Source organism: Mustelus asterias, chromosome 25, assembly GCF_964213995.1.
Source record: "Mustelus asterias chromosome 25, sMusAst1.hap1.1, whole genome shotgun sequence".
NCBI lineage: Eukaryota > Metazoa > Chordata > Chondrichthyes > Carcharhiniformes > Triakidae > Mustelus > Mustelus asterias.
The window spans coordinates 33196956-33216225 of record NC_135825.1 but is presented as its reverse complement, the minus strand read 5'-3'; the positions used below and the strand labels follow the sequence as shown (position 1 = coordinate 33216225).

At 43.5% G+C, this 19270-nt stretch overlaps 1 protein-coding gene across 1 annotated transcript in view; it reads right to left on the bottom strand.

Moving 5' to 3' along the window:
- LOC144511889 (metabotropic glutamate receptor 4-like) overlaps positions 1-19270 on the bottom strand; it is a 1280229-nt gene that overhangs the window by 531019 nt on the left and 729940 nt on the right. The window contains exon 6 of the mRNA XM_078242320.1: positions 1208-1408. Within this exon, the coding sequence (XP_078098446.1) occupies positions 1208-1408 (201 nt within the window). The remainder of the gene's footprint in view (positions 1-1207; positions 1409-19270) is intronic.

The following is a 19270-nucleotide window of genomic DNA, read 5'->3' as shown; positions in this document are numbered from 1 at the left end:
TATTTCACACGCAATTCAGTCTGCTCTTGATAATAGTGCAGCATCTAATGTAGCAATTATCTATCAGACTGACGTAAAGATGCGACTCTATTCCCATCCTCAAAGCATTATGGCAATAAATAAAAAGTATCTACCCAGAAAAGACTGCGGCAGAACTTAACACATGGATGCTTAACTTGCTCAACAAATTCATTTCAATTGGATTAGGCCTCCAATAACATTGTGAACTTCGTAATGTCACACCATTTATGTTAAGTATGTTAACCATTTATGTTTGTATTCTACTATCGCATCACTAATTTCAAGGCGATAGCTTTGTTTTTAAGTTTTCTTATGTCGGCACATCATTTAAAAATATATTAATCAGTGAAGGAATACATTCATAGGGTGGCACAGTGGCACATTGGTTAGCACTACTGCCTCAGCACCAGAGACCCAGGTTTAATTCCGGCCTCGGGTCACTGTCTATGTGGAGTTTGCATGTTCTCCCCTTGTTTACGTGGGTTTCCTCCGGGTGCTCCAGTTTCCTCCCGCAGTCCAAAGATGTGCGGGTTAGGTTGATTGACCAGGCAAAATTGGCCCCTTAGTGTCAGGGGGATTTGTGGGGTAAATACATGGGGTTACGGGGATAGGGTTTGGGTGGGATTGTTGTCAGTGCAAGTTTGATGGGCCAAATGGCCTCCTTCTGCACTGTAAGGATTCTATGATTCTATGAGTAATAACTGAAGAAATAACAGTGAGCTACAATTGATAACTTATAATTCTGAAGTTGTTGCCATATTCAATTCATTTATAACAGAGGATTTTTTATCTGTAAATACAGCGATTTTCATTAAGTCCTGGCAAAACAATTAAGAATCCCCCACCAATGAGCTGAGTTTAGCCTTTCACGTAGTAGTTCTGTCAAATCTTTTATTCGCTGTGAACATTTGAATAGTGTTCCATTAATCTTTCACACTGAATGTAAGCAACAACAATTGAACATAGGCTGCTAAACCAATATTCCATGATCTTATTTAATGCAAGCTCATAATTTTCAAAACTTGCAATACAGAAAATAGTCATTTCACATCATTTTGCAAGCACACAAGTTGGTAGCAAATATCCCTTTCAGCATCTAAGCTTACGGGCCTGGTGCAAATATGACAAACTCTGGATCCTGCCTCCAATAAGAATGTCCAATAGGTAAATGCTTCTGTACACTTACCGGAGAAGTTGACTTTACGGATATATTCAAGGAGGACCTTGCCATCTATAGGATCCATTTTAGAACAAAGGCCAACATATCCTGGGCAAAGATCTTTGTGCATGTTGTGCAGAGCATGTGCCATGGCATAAACTGCGTCAATAACAAACAGTACTTTCCCTTCTTGCTCATAAGAATTATTCCGTCCAATTCTCTCCAAGCCTAGAGAGGGAAGAACCACAAACAGGAAGAAATGTTGAAGGTCAATCTTTTGAAACCACACCACTTTCAAGGAAATAATAATCAAGATTTTGAGGGGTTGGGAAGAGTTAAAAGACAGCTGTCTCAAGTCAGTGAGAGTTACCCATTTATAGTCCATTACATTTTCTTGAAGGGGGAAAATAGTGAATTAAAATTCCTTAACAAAATGCCTCAACTGGAAGATGGCAATAATGTAAAGATAATTGTACCATCTTAATGAAACCTGCATCTCTCCTCAGATTATTTCATGGTTCTCTTTTATTGAATTTTGCTTTATAATCTCTGTAGTAAAATGGAGGAGAAATCATTTTTGGAAACATTGTATTAAGTAAACTTACTGTGTTTACAAAAATGTAGGCATGTTTCTGGAGCAAGAAGAACATTGTTCTGAAACTAGTGAGCAGGAATTTTCAGAAAATATTTGGGTCAAGGTTAGCTCCCTCAATCCAGGTAGGGACCGTGGTCGGAATTTAGTGGTTATGGTGGTGGGCGTGCTCACTTCGTGAAGAGCTTGAGGCAACACTGTTGCAACAATTTCTGGAATCCTCATAATCCTCATGAGGATTAACCCCCAATTAGGCAGCTAGTTTACTGCCATCAGTGTTCCTGCCTCCAAAAGACTATTTCCCATAGCATGCAGGTGTGGGATGGGTGTCCCATCTCCGAGAGCTGTCAGCCAATCACAGGCCAGCAGTTCTCCAGTACCAGCTGTGCCACTAGGAATGGTGGCCATTGCCAGAACTTCAGTGGGGTCAAGTAAAAGGATCATTTCTGGAGTCCTGGATGAAGGTGAAAATGGGGTGGGAATTGCTGGAGGCTCTGATGAGGTGGGTGGGAAGTAGGGGTTATTGTGAAGCATGGGGTGTGTGTCCCCAAGGGCACTTCCCTCATTGCTGATGAGTCCCTCCATTAGGCACAAAATGATTAAGAAAGAGGGACAAACATATTTGCCCCTTACCTGCTCAAAGGCATAACCGTCATGGTTTACGTAGCAGTTTTCCCACATGGCGTTGCCCACAGTTAAATACCAATGGCAGTGGGCTGAGGCCCTTAAGTGGCAAGGCAATAAGATCATTTTTGGCCCTCCTTTTCCTGGATTTAATTGGGGTTTGGAAGAGGATTTGGAAAATGATGGGGTCTCCACCCCTCACCACTCCACCCTATGATAGTGAAACCCCCTACCTCTCTATCCCAGCCCACCTCCAGGGGAAGCATTAAATTCTGACCAGTGTGCATAAGAGATTAAAATTGACAAAGTTGTTTATCAACCCATGGTCACTTCATTCCTGTCTGCAGACATTTGCAATGCTGAAGTCGGCTAAGATTCCTGCTACAAATAAGCCATCGAGGAGCCAAATTAAATTGAAAAAGGTCTGATCCACTTACAACATCAGTATAGTTTTTACTCCAAAAAAAATGTGCGTGTGTGCCTGTATGTGTCCTGTTGAAACCAAGTCCATTCAGGAGTGGGACTTTTCCACCACAGGGGATTGGATGCAACTGGTGACATATTGAAAAGTTGTGGGCACTCTTCTCATAATGCTTCCATGCAATCAAATTAAAGGGTAGGAGGATTACTGATAGTGCACCCACGGTTTTCTGCTAAGCCACTTGCTTCACAAATTCAAGGGGGAAAGACTTCATGCAGGGTCAGAATGGGGATGTTCATACTTGCTTAAAGAAATGAAGGCTGAGGGGTGCAGGACAGGAATGAAGTGACCATGAGTTGATAAGCAATCTTGTCAATGTTAATCTCTTATGCACACTATCATAGGGTGGAGTGGTGTGGGTGGAGACCACATCGCTTTCCAAATCCATGCACCATTCCCTTGGATCGCCAGTGATGTCCAGCTCTTGTCCAGATTTGGAAAATTTAAATGAGGCCTATAGTCAAGTTTAACTGGGCCTCCTTTCTCAGACACTGTGCTTCTTTTCATTAAATAAATAAACTAAGTCAACAAACTGTGGGATAAAATAAAAATGTGGTTCCTTTAAAGGATGCTGCATCAAAGTAAATTGAATCTCCACGGATGCATATTTGTGTGTGTGTGTATGTGTGCGTGTTGTGTGCTGTGCGCGTGTGTGCATGTGCGTGGGTGCGTGTGTGTGTGTGCTGTGTGTGTGTGCTGTGTATGTGTGCGTGTTGTGTGCTGTGCGTGTGTGCTGTGCGCGTGTATGCATGTGCGAGGGTGCATGTGTGTGTGTGCTGTGTGTGTGTGCTGTGTATGTGTGCGTGTTGTGTGCTGTGCGCGTGTGCTGTGCGCGTGTGTGCATGTGCGTGGGTGCATGTGTGTGTGTGCTGTGTGTGTGTGCTGTGTATGTGTGCGTGTTGTGTGCTGTGCGCGTGTGTGCATGTGTGCATGTGCTGTGCGCGTGTGTGCATGTGCGTGTGTGCCTGTATGTGTCCTGTTGAAACCAAGTCCATTCAGGAGTGGGACTTTTCCACCACAGGGGATTGGATGCAACTGGTGACATATTGAAAAGTTGTGGGCACTCTTCTCATAATGCTTCCATGCAATCAAATTAAAGGGTAGGAGGATTACTGATAGTGCACCCACGGTTTTCTGCTAAGCCACTTGCTTCACAAATGGTCCCAATAATGGGCCAGAACCTTGGAAAATCTGCCAGTGGAGTTTCAGAAAGGAAATAAAACAGATCTGTTACAATTATACAGATCTTCAACTCTTATGTGCGTCTTAACTTGTCCTCATACAAATTGGCATCAGGACACATTTCTTGAATGGTCTTGCAGTTGGTAATCCTCTGATATTGTTACGGTCTGTCCAGTTTCAAGTTATAAAATCATGACATGACATGATTGTTGACCTAAATGTTTCATTGTACGTAGCATTGTGTGATTTAGTTTGAACTGCCTTGGGCTAAAATGACATAGCCCTTGCCCAAGGAATTACAATGTGTCACGCTGGTACGATCGGTCTGTAGAACACAAGCTTTGATTTGTAAATCAAGATGCAGAAAGCTGTTTCCAAAATTCAATTATCCCTTGTCAAAACATTAATTGGGTATGTGAAGCATGCACAAATGTAAAACTGATGTCTGTCAAGTGGCTCTAAACTCATTAACATGGAACACAAGCTTCCCCACCACTGGGTCTGATTCTGATCAAATTCAATTGACTGTTCTCTATCCAGACACCTCTTGAAGAGAGAGTATATTCTACAGGCCATTGGCCAGTTTCTTTTCAGTTCAGTTCTTTCATCCCCATTCACATTTCATTGAAGTGAGTCAGAACTCTGCAGAACCAAGGTGCGGAGCCAAGATATGAAATGCGAAATAACTCAGTTAAAAGACTCTGAAAGGAGCTAAAAAAAGTATGAATATCCTTTTATTTGGATTTCAGAAATGGTTTTAATATAAGGTAGATACTGTGAGGGTGAAATTGATTTTGAACGTCAGTGCTAAACAATGGAAATGCAAAGCAGACAGCCAACTGGGCTTTGCCCATCCTGCACTTTGCCCAAGAAAAGTTTCACCAACCCCACCATATTTCTGTGCATCTCCTGATTTAATTTTGCTTCTGTACTAATTGATTTATTGCAATAAATATAAATGATCGAGTAGCGCAATGGGCTGGGAAATTTAAGCGGGGTGATAAGCGAACATCCTCCCATCCATTTTTTGTACGTAATTAGCCTCACGCCGGGGAATGGCACAAGGGTAATTACACTATGCTAATACTTATTAGCATCTATTTTGTGAACCTTTGACTCAATCGTCCGTGCTCGCTTAGGTTTCTGCTCCCGCTGGTGGAGATTCACATGAGCAAGGATCATGTATGGTCACCATCAATGGAGACCAAGCGTGATTGTCTTGCTTGTGGGACCAGAGGCCATTGAGGTCACCCAGGAGGTCGGGCAAAGGGTGCCCCTTGGGCAGTACCACGCTGGCACTGCCAACCTGGCACCCTGACATTGCTCACTGGGCACCCTAGCACTGCCAGTCTGGCACACTGATAGTGTCCACTGGACACCCTGGCACTGCCCACTAGGCACAATGGCAGTGCCAAGGGGTGGGGCCTGAGGGGGGTGGGGGGGGGGAGTTAGGATGGCAGGGAATGAGGGAACTCAACTTGAGAGGTGGGGGCTGCAAGTGGGGCTGGTGCTTAAAGGCCAGCCATTGTGGACCGGGAGGAGAGGGGGAGGGGGGAATTGGAGGCTAGCCACTGGGGATGAGGGGGTGGGGGTGGTGTGGGGCGGTCACCAGGAGGCCAGATCCGGCCATCAGAGGTCAGGGTCGGTGATCGGGACGCTGGGTTTGGCCATTAAGAGGCTGGGTCTGGCCATCAGGCCATGTTGCGGGGGAGGGGGGGGGTCGCGGCGGGGCTGGCAATCAGGATGCCGATGATCGGGAGGCCAGTGATGTCGAGGGTTGGGGGGGAAGCAGTTGTCAACCAATCTCTCAGTACACTGGGAGATCGGTGCATGCACACTAGCCCCCTTTGCAATCCAATGCCGGCCTCTCAGCAGGTTTAGGCCCCGCCCCTTGCTGTAAATTCATTCAATTAAACTTGCCCAAAAAAACAGGCAAGAAAAACTCTGTATTCTTGCCTGTTTGGCACTTAATGGTGCTATTGTTTTCAAAACAAAACTTAAGTTTTATAGCACTACCAAGCACTTATACAAAGAAGATGTTAGATTGTAAACAATGGGCGGAATTCTCCCATTCTGGGATTAGATGCTATGGTGGGGCAGGCATGTGGAGTGTTTCTTACTGTGGAGGCTAGCGGGAAAATGTATCATATCCACTGGCCCTGACCTCATTAATTACGCAACTGAGTGCTTGGTGCCGTATTCCGTGATTTGGCAGGCCTGGTCGCACATAGCCCTTCGTCGTATCCGGGTGCCATATTAAAGAGGTGCCCAACATCACTGACTCACGCTTGAAGAAAGGTGTACCTCCTGAAAATGAAGATGAATCTCCGAGAGCACTCAGACTGGAAGATGGATCTTCAGGAGGCTGGACGATGGACCTCCTCGATGACATTAAATCTGGAAGATCCACCTTCAAATGATCCCCCTACCCACGGCTGTGGTTTTCTGGGATTCAGGGTTGATGGGAGCCTCTACTCCAAATTCTGGAGATGGCCCCAGGGATTGTGCAGTTGAGCCCTGACACCTGCACATCACATTACGCCAGCTTCCAGCGGCTTTCCCAATCCACCTTGACGGGCACCAGCAGAAAATCTCGCCAACATAAAATTGATTATTGGGTCTCCTGCTGGATTCAGAAATCTAGAAATGACTTAGTCTTAATCATTCTGGACTAGGGAGATTATGGCCTATCTTAATGTTAAACAATGAGAGCGTATAAGGTACATAGATAGAAAATAATAACTGGCCAAAGCAACATCTGGGGCAATGATGGTACTTCTAGTATATCACAGTAACATAGTATTAGCTGGGCTCTTTCTATTGAAAGCTTGTTCAATGTGATTGGCATGAAGTCAGCAAGGTTAGGTTGGATTTGATTATTTTGCTGACAAATTGACTGTGTTAAATAACAGCTCAGCTGGGTATATTTAATGTCTAGTTTCCTCAGCTTATTGTTGATACATTCGTGAGGATTTCTGGAGTTGATTCACCTTGCCCTTCTGAGTCAGCATAAATGTTGGTTGTCTTGCCAACTTGCCTGTTTCAAGAATGTCAGTGTGATGAACGTTCGTGTGGACTTTAATCATTCATCTTCTTATTGGTGTTGAGCCTCTCTTTCCAGCCTCACTTTGTTTTGTTACTCTGAAGCTTAACTCCTCCACCCATGTTACATAATAAAGCTCTTTACAATTTAAATGTAGTTGTTAAACTTTTTTCTGAACTCCTGTAAGCTCTTTCTCTCTCACTTGACTCTCAAATGACTGTTCTATCATTCTAATATTCCAGTTCTTTGTCAAAGATACCAGCCTAGAGGTTCAATGCTACTGTTGTTACCCAAGTACAAATGGCTCCCTGAAGCATCCAATATGGCGGACATCAGGGCCGTGAAAGACCATCGCCCAACATTTTGTTGAAAGCAAAATAGGCCGCCAGGACTCTTGCCTAAAAAGGGAACTTTGCCAATAGGAGCTGAGCATCTGTTTGAAATCCCATAGGCAAATTCAGACTGCCTTGAATGCAACCAGTGCTGGGCTGACCGTAGCTTAAAGCTTATTTATTAATGTCACAAGTAGGCTTACATCAACACTACAATGAAGTTACTGTGAAAATCCTGTAGTTGCCACACTCTGATGCCTGTTTGGGTACACTGAAAGAGAATTTTTAGCATGGCCAATTCACCTAACCACTACGTCTGATAGCATCTGTGGAAAGAGAGTAGAGCCAATGTTTTGAGTCTAGATGACCCTTCATCAGAGTCCAACTCTCTCTCCATAGATGCTGTCAGACCTGCTGAGATTTTCCAGCATTTTTCTGTTTTTGTTTCAGATTCCAGCATCCGCAGTATTTTGCATTTATCAGCTAAGCAGTAGGTCTTTCAGACTATGGGAGGAAACCAGAGCACCCAGAGGAAACCCATGCAGACACGGGGAGAACGTGCAGACTCTGCACAGTGATCCAAGCCAAGAATTGAACTCGGGTCCCTGGCTAACCACTGTGCCACCATGCTGCCGTAGCTGTCTGCATGCAGCTCAGCAGTAATCCTTGAGGGGACTCCATTGCCACAAGATGGCACCAAAAAGTTACATTATAAAAAATACTTACCTGAAATTGGAGCTGGAAGGGCCAGGAGTGCAGTGCTGAAGCCTATTGCAAAATTGTGGTAATGCCCATTTGGCTCTTTCGAATGCTTCCGTCCTTCTCAATGCTCCCTCAATCCAATTGACAATCTCTTTCTTCCCGACCCAAAATTGAGAACATCTTCAACAACAATCTGCCTGGGCATCCATGAGGAGCCTGCAGCTGGTCAGTCTCATGCAAATGAGTCTCAGGGAACAGTAAAAAGGTGAAGTCCCAGATGACCATAGGCTGCTCTCCCCTTTTGAGACTGATGGTGATTTAACTTGAGGATCACCACACCTTAGGCCAGGGCAAGGTTGAGAAAGTGCGGCCTTCATGAATAACCTCAGCCAGTATGGGAATTGAATCTGTTAGCATTGTTCTGCATCACGAACCAGCCGTCCAGCCAACTGAGCTAACTGACGTCAGTAACCAGTATTGGGCATGTCTTCAACGTATCTGTTCCAGTGCAGGACAACCATCAATCCATCAATGTCAGCCTTGAAATTTTCAACTGACCCAGCATCCACAGCATGTTCTCGATTTCGAGTCTCCTGATTTCATTCCAGAATGTCCCAATGCGAGCTTTAATTTTAAGTTGTACCATTTTATTCTGCATTCCCCCATCAGAGGAAATATTTTCTCTGCAGCTATCTTAACGTAGGGCGGCATGGTGGCACAGTGGTTAGCACTGCTGCCTCACAGTGCCAAGGACCCGGGTTCAATTCTAGCCTTGGGTCACTGTCTGTGTGGAGTTTTCACATTCTCCCCGTGTCTGCGTGGGTTTCCTCCGGGTGCTCCAGTTTCCTCCCACGCTCCAAAGATGTGCAGATTAGGCGGATTCATAGAATCATAGAATCCCTACAGTACAGAAAGAGGCCATTCGGCCCATCGAGTCTGCACCGACCACAATCCCACCCAGGCCCCACCCCCATATCCCTACATATTTTACCCACTAATCTCTCTAACCTTCACATCTCAGGACACTAAGGGGCAATTTTAGCGTGGCCAATCAACCTAACCCGCACATCTTTGGACTGTGGGAGGAAACCGGAGCACCCGGAGGAAACCCACGCAGACACGAGGAGAATGTGCAAACTCCACACAGACAGTGACCCAAGCCGGGAATCAAGCCCAGGTCCCTGGAGCTGTGAAGCAGCAGTGCTAACCACTGTGCTACCGTGCCGTACCATTGGCCATGATAAATTAACATTTAGTGCCTGGGGGATGAGCAGGGTGAATGAGTGGGGTTACAGGGATAAGGCCTGGGTGGGATTGTGGTCGGTGCAGACTCGATGGGCCAAATGGCCTCCTTCTGCATATAGGGATTCTATGAATTCCTTAACATCTTATCTTAAATACCATAATTAAATACCAATGCTGAATCTTCTAAGAGTTTTAACAACCTGTTTAAGGTTTAACCTGGTGTTGTTAAAACTCTTACTGTGTATACCCCAGTCCAACGTCGGCATCTCCACACCATCGAATCTTCTAAACCCGAGGAAATACAACCCAATTCTCTACAACCTGCCCTCATTTTTTAACCCTTTTTTCCCTGTTATAATTTGAGTAAATCTGCACATGGTCAATATATTCTTCCTGAGATTCAGCACCCAATGTATTGCCCCAGTGTAATCGGTCCAAAATAAGTGGAAAAGCTGAAAATTACAACATTTGAACAATTTTGTGGAAATTGACGGGGCATCTGAACATTTAGTGAAAATCTTGGATTGTTCCAGGAAAACTTGGATATCTGGTCACCCTCTCTGAAAAACAGGTTAACTCCAAGGTTTCCTGCTTCAGTAATGTATTAAATATTCCAATTTACATCCAGTGAGGGATTGGCTGCCTCCACCTTGGGCTGCCCTCCAACTAACCTTCACAAAAAAAAATCTAAATTAGTAAGACAGGAACTACTGTTCACAAATCCATCCTGATTCTCTTTGGTCAGCTAATAATTGTCCAAGTGTGACATAATTCTGTCTTTTTCAGTTGCATCACATTCACTGTGGGGAAATTACTCAAAACTGACAGGTCTGTTATCACCTAGTTGCTCCTTCCTTCTCTTCTTGTGCAATTGGGTAATTGCTATTTCCTAATCCACATATACAATTTCTGAATCCAGAGAGTTTCAGGAAATTGGGACTAATGTATCTGCAATTATTCCCCTATTTCATTTCATATCCTTAAGTAGAAGCCATCAGATGCTGAACATGTGTCCATTATTTTCTCCATTACAAGTTCTTACAGATATTAGATCTGCTGATGTCTCCCCTTGACTCACTTTCAGGTTTCTGTGTCCCACTGTTATTTTGTTCTCTTCCTCTGCTGTGAAAATTGTTAGAAAGTATTCCTGCAAAAAGTTTACCATTTTATCATTATCCATTATCATCTTACCTGCACTTATCTTTTTCTTTACTATATTCGTAAAATCTTTTGCTGTTAGCTCTGGATGCTGGGAGCTTACCAATGCTCAATATGTGTGGTCTTGCATTGTGTAACTGCGGTAGCATCCATGTGTTCTTCAAACAATCTTAGACTCAGATTTTTGCATTTGGGTAAGTGGAATGTGTTGTAATGGAAATAGTGTGCAATATGTATTCAGCAGACACCACGGGTGCTTATTGCTCTGCGGTTAGCTTTGGACACTAGCATAATAATCCATGTTTCTGCTAACCACAAGATAAAACAGAGATCCAACTCACATCTTCAACCTGTAAGATTATATACAAGGTCGTAGATATATTTGCAGGCATCTGGAAAACTGTAATGTCAAGTTACAGTTAAATTATCAGCTTGGAACATAATGAATGTTCAGGTAGGGATTTAAAAAAATAAATATTCATTCCATCCCGCTCATCCTCTCAATTTTCCCATATTCTTCTGTTATGTTCCAGCACCACAGGCTGAAAAATATCTTCGGAGAGAAGATTTGTAAACTGGGCTGGAGGGAAGATCGAAAGACAATGGGGCCAGAATTTGCTGTCAGAACAACGGTGAAGCTAATGGCACTCACGTAATTTATATTCAAATGCTACAACAACTTCGGGTGAGGAGCAGGTGCGCAGCTTGAGGGGTGCATTCTTAGTCTTGTGAAAATGTCACCTTGCTATCTGCCTCACCCAATTAAAATGTGTTGAATGGCATGAAGCTGCTGTACTTGTGAGATACATAAGGGCCCAAATTCTCCAGTCTCGCAGGCCCCACTACCGCTGCCAGCAAGAACAGAGAATTTGATGCTCAGCCAAATCTCCATTCACAGCAGCGGGACCGGAGTATCCAGCCGCGCGTGAGGTTGGAGAATTCCGGCCAGGAACTAAAATCACCACAGAATGTCTTGTCTGCTTCAACATAAGCACTCTTTTAATGATGTTGCTGTTTCATTTCATGTGTCTAGTGGTGCAGAAGGCAGATTTTCAAGTGTTCCCATTGCAAATCTTTCCTGGAACAGGTTAATGGCCTGTCGCCAGGGACTTAAAGCTTAAGTGGCGCAACTCCACATTAAGTGTGGCTGACCAGGAATTTCTCCCGCTCTTACCACCTACCACTGGCATGTTGGAAGGATTCGCAGGTTGATATTCAACCGATTGGCTGCATTATGACCGCAACTTACCTGGCCATCAAGTCCTGGCGTGAGACGCAAGCACCCAGATGAAATCGAAGTTCTCAGCCGAGGGCTCAACTTTTGCCCCACTACCAAACAGCTTGCCTCCTGGGCTTGCAGAATCTCACTAGCTGTTCTGTCTGGAGACAATACACATCTCTTTAACCTGTGTTTAATGCTCCCTCCACCCACATTGTCTGTACCTTTAAGACCTGGCTGGCTGTAGGGATTCGCATTCTAATCAGTATTCTGCAACTTGATTTTGTGTCTCTTTGCACTGTTTGAGAGCACATTTCCACTCCATCTGACGAAGGAGCAGCGCCCCGAAAGCTTATGGTATTTTCTACCAAATAAACCTGTTGGACTTTAACCTGGTGTTGTGAGACTTCTTACTGTGTTCACCCCAGCCCAACGCCGGCATCTCCACATCGTGAGACGCAAGCTCAGAGATTCTGGCTCAGAGGCAGGGACACCATCTACTGTGCTACAAAGACCTCAGTTTAAATGATGTAGCAATTGTGAATTAAAGCCAATTCATTTCTAACACTGAAAATGAATCATTACAAATGTAGAGACAAAGGGGCGAATTTTCCCGTTCCACCCGCCACGGGAATCACAGCGGGCGAGGGCTGGACCATGGAAAGGTCCCTTGACCATGGGTGAGAGCCATTGTGGCACAGAAGAAGGCCAATCAGCCCATGAAGTCTATGCTGGCTCTCTGTGGAGCAATCCTGTAGGCTCCACGCTCCCACTCTATCCCGTAGCCTTGTTAGTTTATTTCCCTCGAGTACCCATCCAATTTCCTTTTGAAACCATTAATTGGCTCCCTTCCACTACCCTTGTAGGCAGTGAGTTCCAGGTATTAACACTCACTCCATAACAATGTTCTTTCTCATATCCCCTCGGTATTTCCTTCATTACTTCCACTTTTAATTATTTTGAGATTTTAAAACTGTGAAATAAATTGACTCTTCTTAAAAATATTCAGTCACTTTTTCTCCATTAATCCAATCTTTTATTCCCCTTACTTATTTCTCGCCACCTGATTTGACGTTGAGTTCACCCATTATAATTGATGCCCCTCAGTCCCTGCACTGTTAATTTCACAATGCTGCAATGTGATTGGTTAAGGAGATACACAGTTGCTTGAACCTTTTCACCCAGGTCCCAGATGCCTCGTTTCTCTTTTCACAATGATTTCATGTTGCACCATCAGCAATTTACCAAGCAAAACATCTAAACACCAAAATATGCAAAGGCAAGTCTAACTAACATCAATTGCCATTTGCTGCCCTCCTGTGACAGAATATGACCCTATGAAGCAGATTTGGATATGAATGAAGGATCAGGAGCAGAAGAATAAAAAAAGCTTTTAAACATTGGAAGAAAGGGGCAGAGATACATGCAGACTGGAAAAGTAAAAATTGAACTGGATATTGAAGTTGATTGGCAAAGAGCAGAATTAAGTAAAAAAAAACTAATAGTATGCAATCAGCTCTCTCCTTTCTCCATCCAACAATTGGTCAATCTATCACAGTGGTTAGCACTGCTGCCTCACAGTGCCAGGGACCTGGGTTCGATCCCCGGTTTGGGTCATTGTCTGTGTGGAGTTTGCACGTTCTCCCCGTAGGTTTGGTCCGGTTTTCTCCCACATTCTGAAAGATGTGCTCGTTAGGTGCATTGACCTGAACAACTGGGGAATTTCACAGTAATTTCATTGCAGTGTTAATGTAATGTAATCCTTGCTTGTTACTAATCAATAAATAAACTTATCTTGCGTTCACTATCTTTATCTTGCTAACTTACATACTTTCGGTAATTTGTAGAGCGGCACAGGGGCACGGTGGTTAGCACTGCCACCTCATAGTACCAGGGACACAGATTCAATTCCGGCCTTGGGTAACTGTCTGTGTGCAGTCTGCAGATTCTCCCCGTGTCTGCGTGGGTTTCCTCCGGGTGCTCCGGTTTCCTCCCTCAGTCCAAAGATGTGGGGGTTAGGTTGATTATCCTTGCTCAATTGCCACTTACTGTCAGGGGGATTAGCTGAGTTATGTAGATAGAGCCTGGGTGGGATTGTTGTCGGTGCATGCTCGATAGGCCGAATGGCCTCCTTCTGCACTGTAGGGATCCTATGATTCTATAATTTAAATACTTTAATTTAGCATCGAGTGCAAGTAGTGTGATATGAGAGTCTATTCAGAGACCAACATGCTGCATTTTTAGGATCAAACCTGAACTTTCATCAGTAGAATCATTAAATCCCTACGGTGCAGAAGGAGGCCATTTCAGCCCATCAAGCCTGCATTACCCAGATCCTATCCTGTACCCTGCTAATCCCCCCGACACTACGGGCAATTTAGCATGGCCAATCAACCTAACCCACACATAACCCAAAGATAGTCCAAAGATGTGCGGGTTAGGTTGATTGGCCAGGTTAAAAAAAAAATTGCCCCTTGGAGTCCTGGGATGCGTAGGTTAGAGGGATTAGCGGGTAAAATATGTGGGGGTAGGGCCTGGGTGGGATTGTGGTCGGTGCAGACTCGATGGGCCGAATGGCCTCCTTCTGCACTGTAGGGTTTCTATGATTTCTATGATTTCTATGATAACCCGAGGGAAATCGGAGCACCCAGAAGAAACCCATGCAGACACAGGGAGAACGTGCAAACTCCACACAGACAGTCACCTGAGGCCGGAATTGAACCTGGGTTCCTGGCGCTGCAAGGCAGCAGTGCTAATCACTGTGCCACCGTGCCGCCCAGTAAAATTAACTAGTACCTCATCAAGAGCAACATGATGTGTTCCAATGCCACAGAACACTGCCACTTCAGGTGGGACGGGAGTGGATGGATGCTGCCATACTGAGCAACTGTGGAAGATGTTCAGCATTCAGATTTCTAAATGAGTCCCAACTGAGCTGCTTATATGGGCATCAACCCTGAACAACAAACTCAACAGATATGCAAAAAAAAATCATTTCAGTCTGAGGAATTTATGTTCAGTCACTTTGTATAAATATACCTTAACCATGACCAGTTTAAAGTGATGCAGAGAACAAATTAGTAACCTTAGATGGACTCTGAATAAACTATGTGTCCACTTATTTGTGCATGACATGCTGGAAGAAGAAATATGTTTGTCGTGTATCAAATCAATGGATTTTCTATTCATTATTTAGACTCAATTTGCATTCATAACTACCTCACATTTTAATTTATTAATCATTTAGCACCAGTGAAGTACCAATTAAAATGTTTCTTATAAACAATTGAGTGAGGATTTAGAAGCGGAGACCACCACTGTGTACCAACTTGCTAGTATTTTACAACCCATATGTCTACGATCAAAACATTCAGTGATCCCCCAAACGAACGCAGAAGCTCCTTCACCCTCAGAGTAGATTTAATGCAAATCACCGCAGTTATTCAATGCTCTCGCGGTGACTGCACTTTTATTCAAACAGGAGAAGGCAATCTGTTAAATACGACTGGCAGGACTTCCATCATGTTTCAATTTCCTTCAGCTGAAATTTATATGATTTGTTTCAGCTGGTGGGTAATCATTTTACTCAGTCGTTTGTTGCTCCTGTTCAAGAGATTGAATTGTGGGAAATCTGGCACAAAACACAGCAGATTGGAATTCCAACAAACAGGGCAAAAGGCATGTGTCAGTCAGAACAGACCAAATCACAAATAATCACCTCCTTCCAAGTTATTTATGGCCTTGCTAAGCTTCCATCATTAACAAGGAGACCAGCCTTTGAATAGTCTTCCAACTGCTATGTTTCCAGTAAAATGGAATTCACTGTTCTTTAACAATGCCTAACATGGTATTTCTCTCACCCTATTGGTAATGACAACATTATATTCTGCATTCCCTCATAGAAATCCTACAGTGCAGAAGGAGGCCATTCGGCCCATCGAGTCTGCACCGACAACAACCCCACCCAAGCCTTATCCCCATAATCCCACATATTTACCCCACTAACCCCTCTAACCTACGCATCCCAGGACACTAAGGGGCAATTTAACATGGCCAATACACCTGATCCCCACATCTTTGGACTGTGGGAGGAAACTGGAGCACCCGGAGGAAACCACCCTTTCCTTCTCCCCTATGTACTCTATGACCGGTGTGTTTTGTCTGTATAGTGGGCAAGAAACAATACTTTTCGCTGTATCCCAGTACGTGACAATAATAAATCAAATCAAATTTTCGAGGATGTTGCCAGGGTTAATGGGCTTGAGTTATAGGCAGCGGTTGGTCAGGCTAGCACTTTATTCCTTGGAACGTTGGTGAATGAGGGGTGACCTTATTGAGGTGTATAAAATCGTGACTAGCATTGATAGGATGAGCATGCACAGTCTTTTTCCAAGCGAAGGGGAATTGAAAACTAGAGGGCATAGGTTTAAGGTGAGAGGGGAAAGATTTAAAAGGGACCTTAGGGACAATTTCTTCATGCAGAGGGTGGTGCTAGAGGAAGTGGTTGCCGCAGGTTCAATAGCAACATTTTAAAAGTATTTGGATAAGTACATGGATGGGAAAGGATTAGGGGGTACGGGCCAAATGCGGGAAATTGGGATTAGCTGGGAGGGCACCATGGTCGGCATGGACTGGTTGGGCTGAAGAGCCTGTTTCCATGCTGTATTGCTCTCTGATTCTATGACTCTAAATAAATCAAAGGTGTAAAACCATAGAATCAAACAGCATAGAAGGAGACTGGTCATCCCATTATATCTATGTAAGCTCTTTGAAATAATTATCCAATTAATCCCACTCCCCTGCTCTTTTCCTTAGCTCTGTGAAACCTTCCTTTCAGCTATTCATCTAGTTTTCTCTTGAAAGCTACTGTTCAAACTCCTTCCACCATCCTTTCAGGCAATGCTTTCCAGGTCACAACTCACAGTGCACAACATGTTCTGTTCACATTGATCTAGTTCTCTTGTCTAATGTCTTAAATCTCTATCCTCTGGTTATCAGCCCCTGTATCACAGAGACAAGATTCTTCTTATTTACTTTCTCTAAATCATGCATAGTTTTGAACAGTTCTACCACATCTTGTCTTAACCTTCTCTGTGCTAAGGTGAACAACGACAGCTTCTCTCGTCTCTTCACAAATCAGTTCCTCATCCCGATCTCCCATGCCAGTAAATGATTTCCGACCAGCTCAGAAGTTGACATCCTTCCTTAAATGTGGTGTCCAGAAATAAATGCTATATTCCAGGGAGCCTTAGCTTTGGAAGCATTGCCTTTTCTTTTTGGGGAGGTATAGGTCTGGTCTGTACTTGCACTCACACTCGCTCCTCTCATTTTTCAATTGTTAGTTCAATGGTCTATTTTTGACTTCAATAAACCTGGGCCAGATCTCTTTTCATCACACTGAAATTAGCCCTTCTTTTTTACATTGGATTGTCTTTTCCCATAGCTATTTTAAATAGAAAGTATTATGGCCACTGTTCTCCAAATGGAATCCAGCTTGTTCCCCAATTCATTTCCCGAAAATAGCTACAGAATGTATCCCTTTCTCATTGAGAAAGAAACACGTTGATCAAGAAAGTGCCTTTGTACACATTTCAAAAATGTGCATAAGGAGTTAAAAGAATGTCACTCACTGATAAGATGACTGAGAAGCAACTTAGAGAGTAGCTCAATTTATGTTTTTTTTATTTGTGAGATGTGGGCGTCACTGGCTGGGCCAGCATTTATTGCCTATTTCTAACTGCTATCCATTACAGAGGGCATTTGAGAGTCAACCACATTGCTGTGGGTCTGGAGTCACATGTAGGCCAGACCAGGCAAGGATGGCAGACTTCCTGTCCCTATAAGACATTAGTGAGCCAGATCAATTTATATGACAATTGGCAATGGTTCCATGGTCATTGTTAGACTTTTAATTCCAGATTTTTATTGAATTCAAATTTCACCATCTGCTCTGGTGGGATTCGAACCGGGGCCCCAGAGCATTACCCTGGGTCTCTGGATTACTACTGCAGTGATAATTCCACTGTGCCTCCTGGCTCCCCTGTCTAGTGCTTACTTAACCTGTTTTAATAGATCGAGAAAGAATGGCTACAACAATGATTAACAACAATAATGGCTTTAAAATGGCTATTCTGGCTGAGAGCTAAGCATGCTAGGATTTTTGGTCAACTTATGATGCAGGTCGTAAAGTTGCTTTGCGTCAGGTGTCTGGTCTGGGTGCTGTGATCTGAAGCTTCCTGTGTTGACTAAATAAGGGAAATTGTTTACATTCGAACATACATTGTGACCTCGAATTTTATTGCCGCTATGTGTGGTACATGTCATGTGAAGTAAGCGTAAAGGCATCATTCACAAGTAATTTCATTGGATATTTGAGCCATGTGATCGGTTTCTGTTTACACAGTTGGCTGGATGACAGAGAACCTTCTGGAAGCAAATGGAGAATTTGTGGATAAAAGACACTGCAGTCTTTTGTTTGCCAGCGACAACTCTATAGAAACTAATCGTCATGAGTGCCCTGAAGGATGCTTCAGAGAAGAAGATAGATTCCATGTCAGGGATATTTTTTGGCCAAAGTTTTTTCTAAACTCGATAGTATCAATTTTTGGTTAAATAATTAAAGTTAATGTTCAGTTAAAGTTAATGCGCAGTTAAGAGTTAAAGTTCAGTAAAGAGTTGGCGTTCAGTTAAGAGTTAAAGTTCAGTGAAAGAGTTAATGAGTTGCCACTGTTTAAGTTTGAGTTGGTACCTGAAGTGTTAAATAAAGAAAGAAACTGTTGAATGAATTAAAGAGTCCATTACTGTTCTTGCATGTCTCATTAAATTGGAATGCTTAGAAGGTGTTTAAATTAAAAACTGGATAACACTATGTAAATAACATGTTTTCAACAAAAGACCATTGTCCCCAGCAAGATCTTTTCCAGTGAAAGAAGGTTACGAATCTTGAGATAACAGACTCAGGAACCTTATTTGCCATACTGTGTATAACTGACATGTTAATTCTTCCCGAATGATGCCTGATTTTCATCTTGTGTGATTTCCTATCCATGTACCTGAACTCCCAAGATAAAATCCTGTTGTTCATGGTCATGGCTCCTCTAATCCTGGGCTGACGGATACTTAAGTTAGCTTTAACATTCCCACTGCTATCCTGACCGTGTATCCCATTTGAATGGTCACCTACCTGCCTGAAGTGTCGGATTTTACTTGTGTAAGGCTTTTACCTGTGCTGGCATTGACAAGATGGGCCAAGTGGCCTCATTTTGTACCAGAAACTTTTCTATGACTCTACAAAATGAATGCCATCCCTTAATTCTTACTTTAGCAGAGGGCCTTACTTTGCACTCATGTGACATGTACAATCTGTGCTCTTTCAGGCGATATTGACAGCCTTTCTAACACATTGTTAAACAAGAAGAGAGAATGCTGGAAAAACTCAGCAGGTCTGGTAGCATCTGTAAGGAGCGAAAGCAGAGTTTTGAAACTTTTTGGCTCTTCATCTGAATTGGAGGG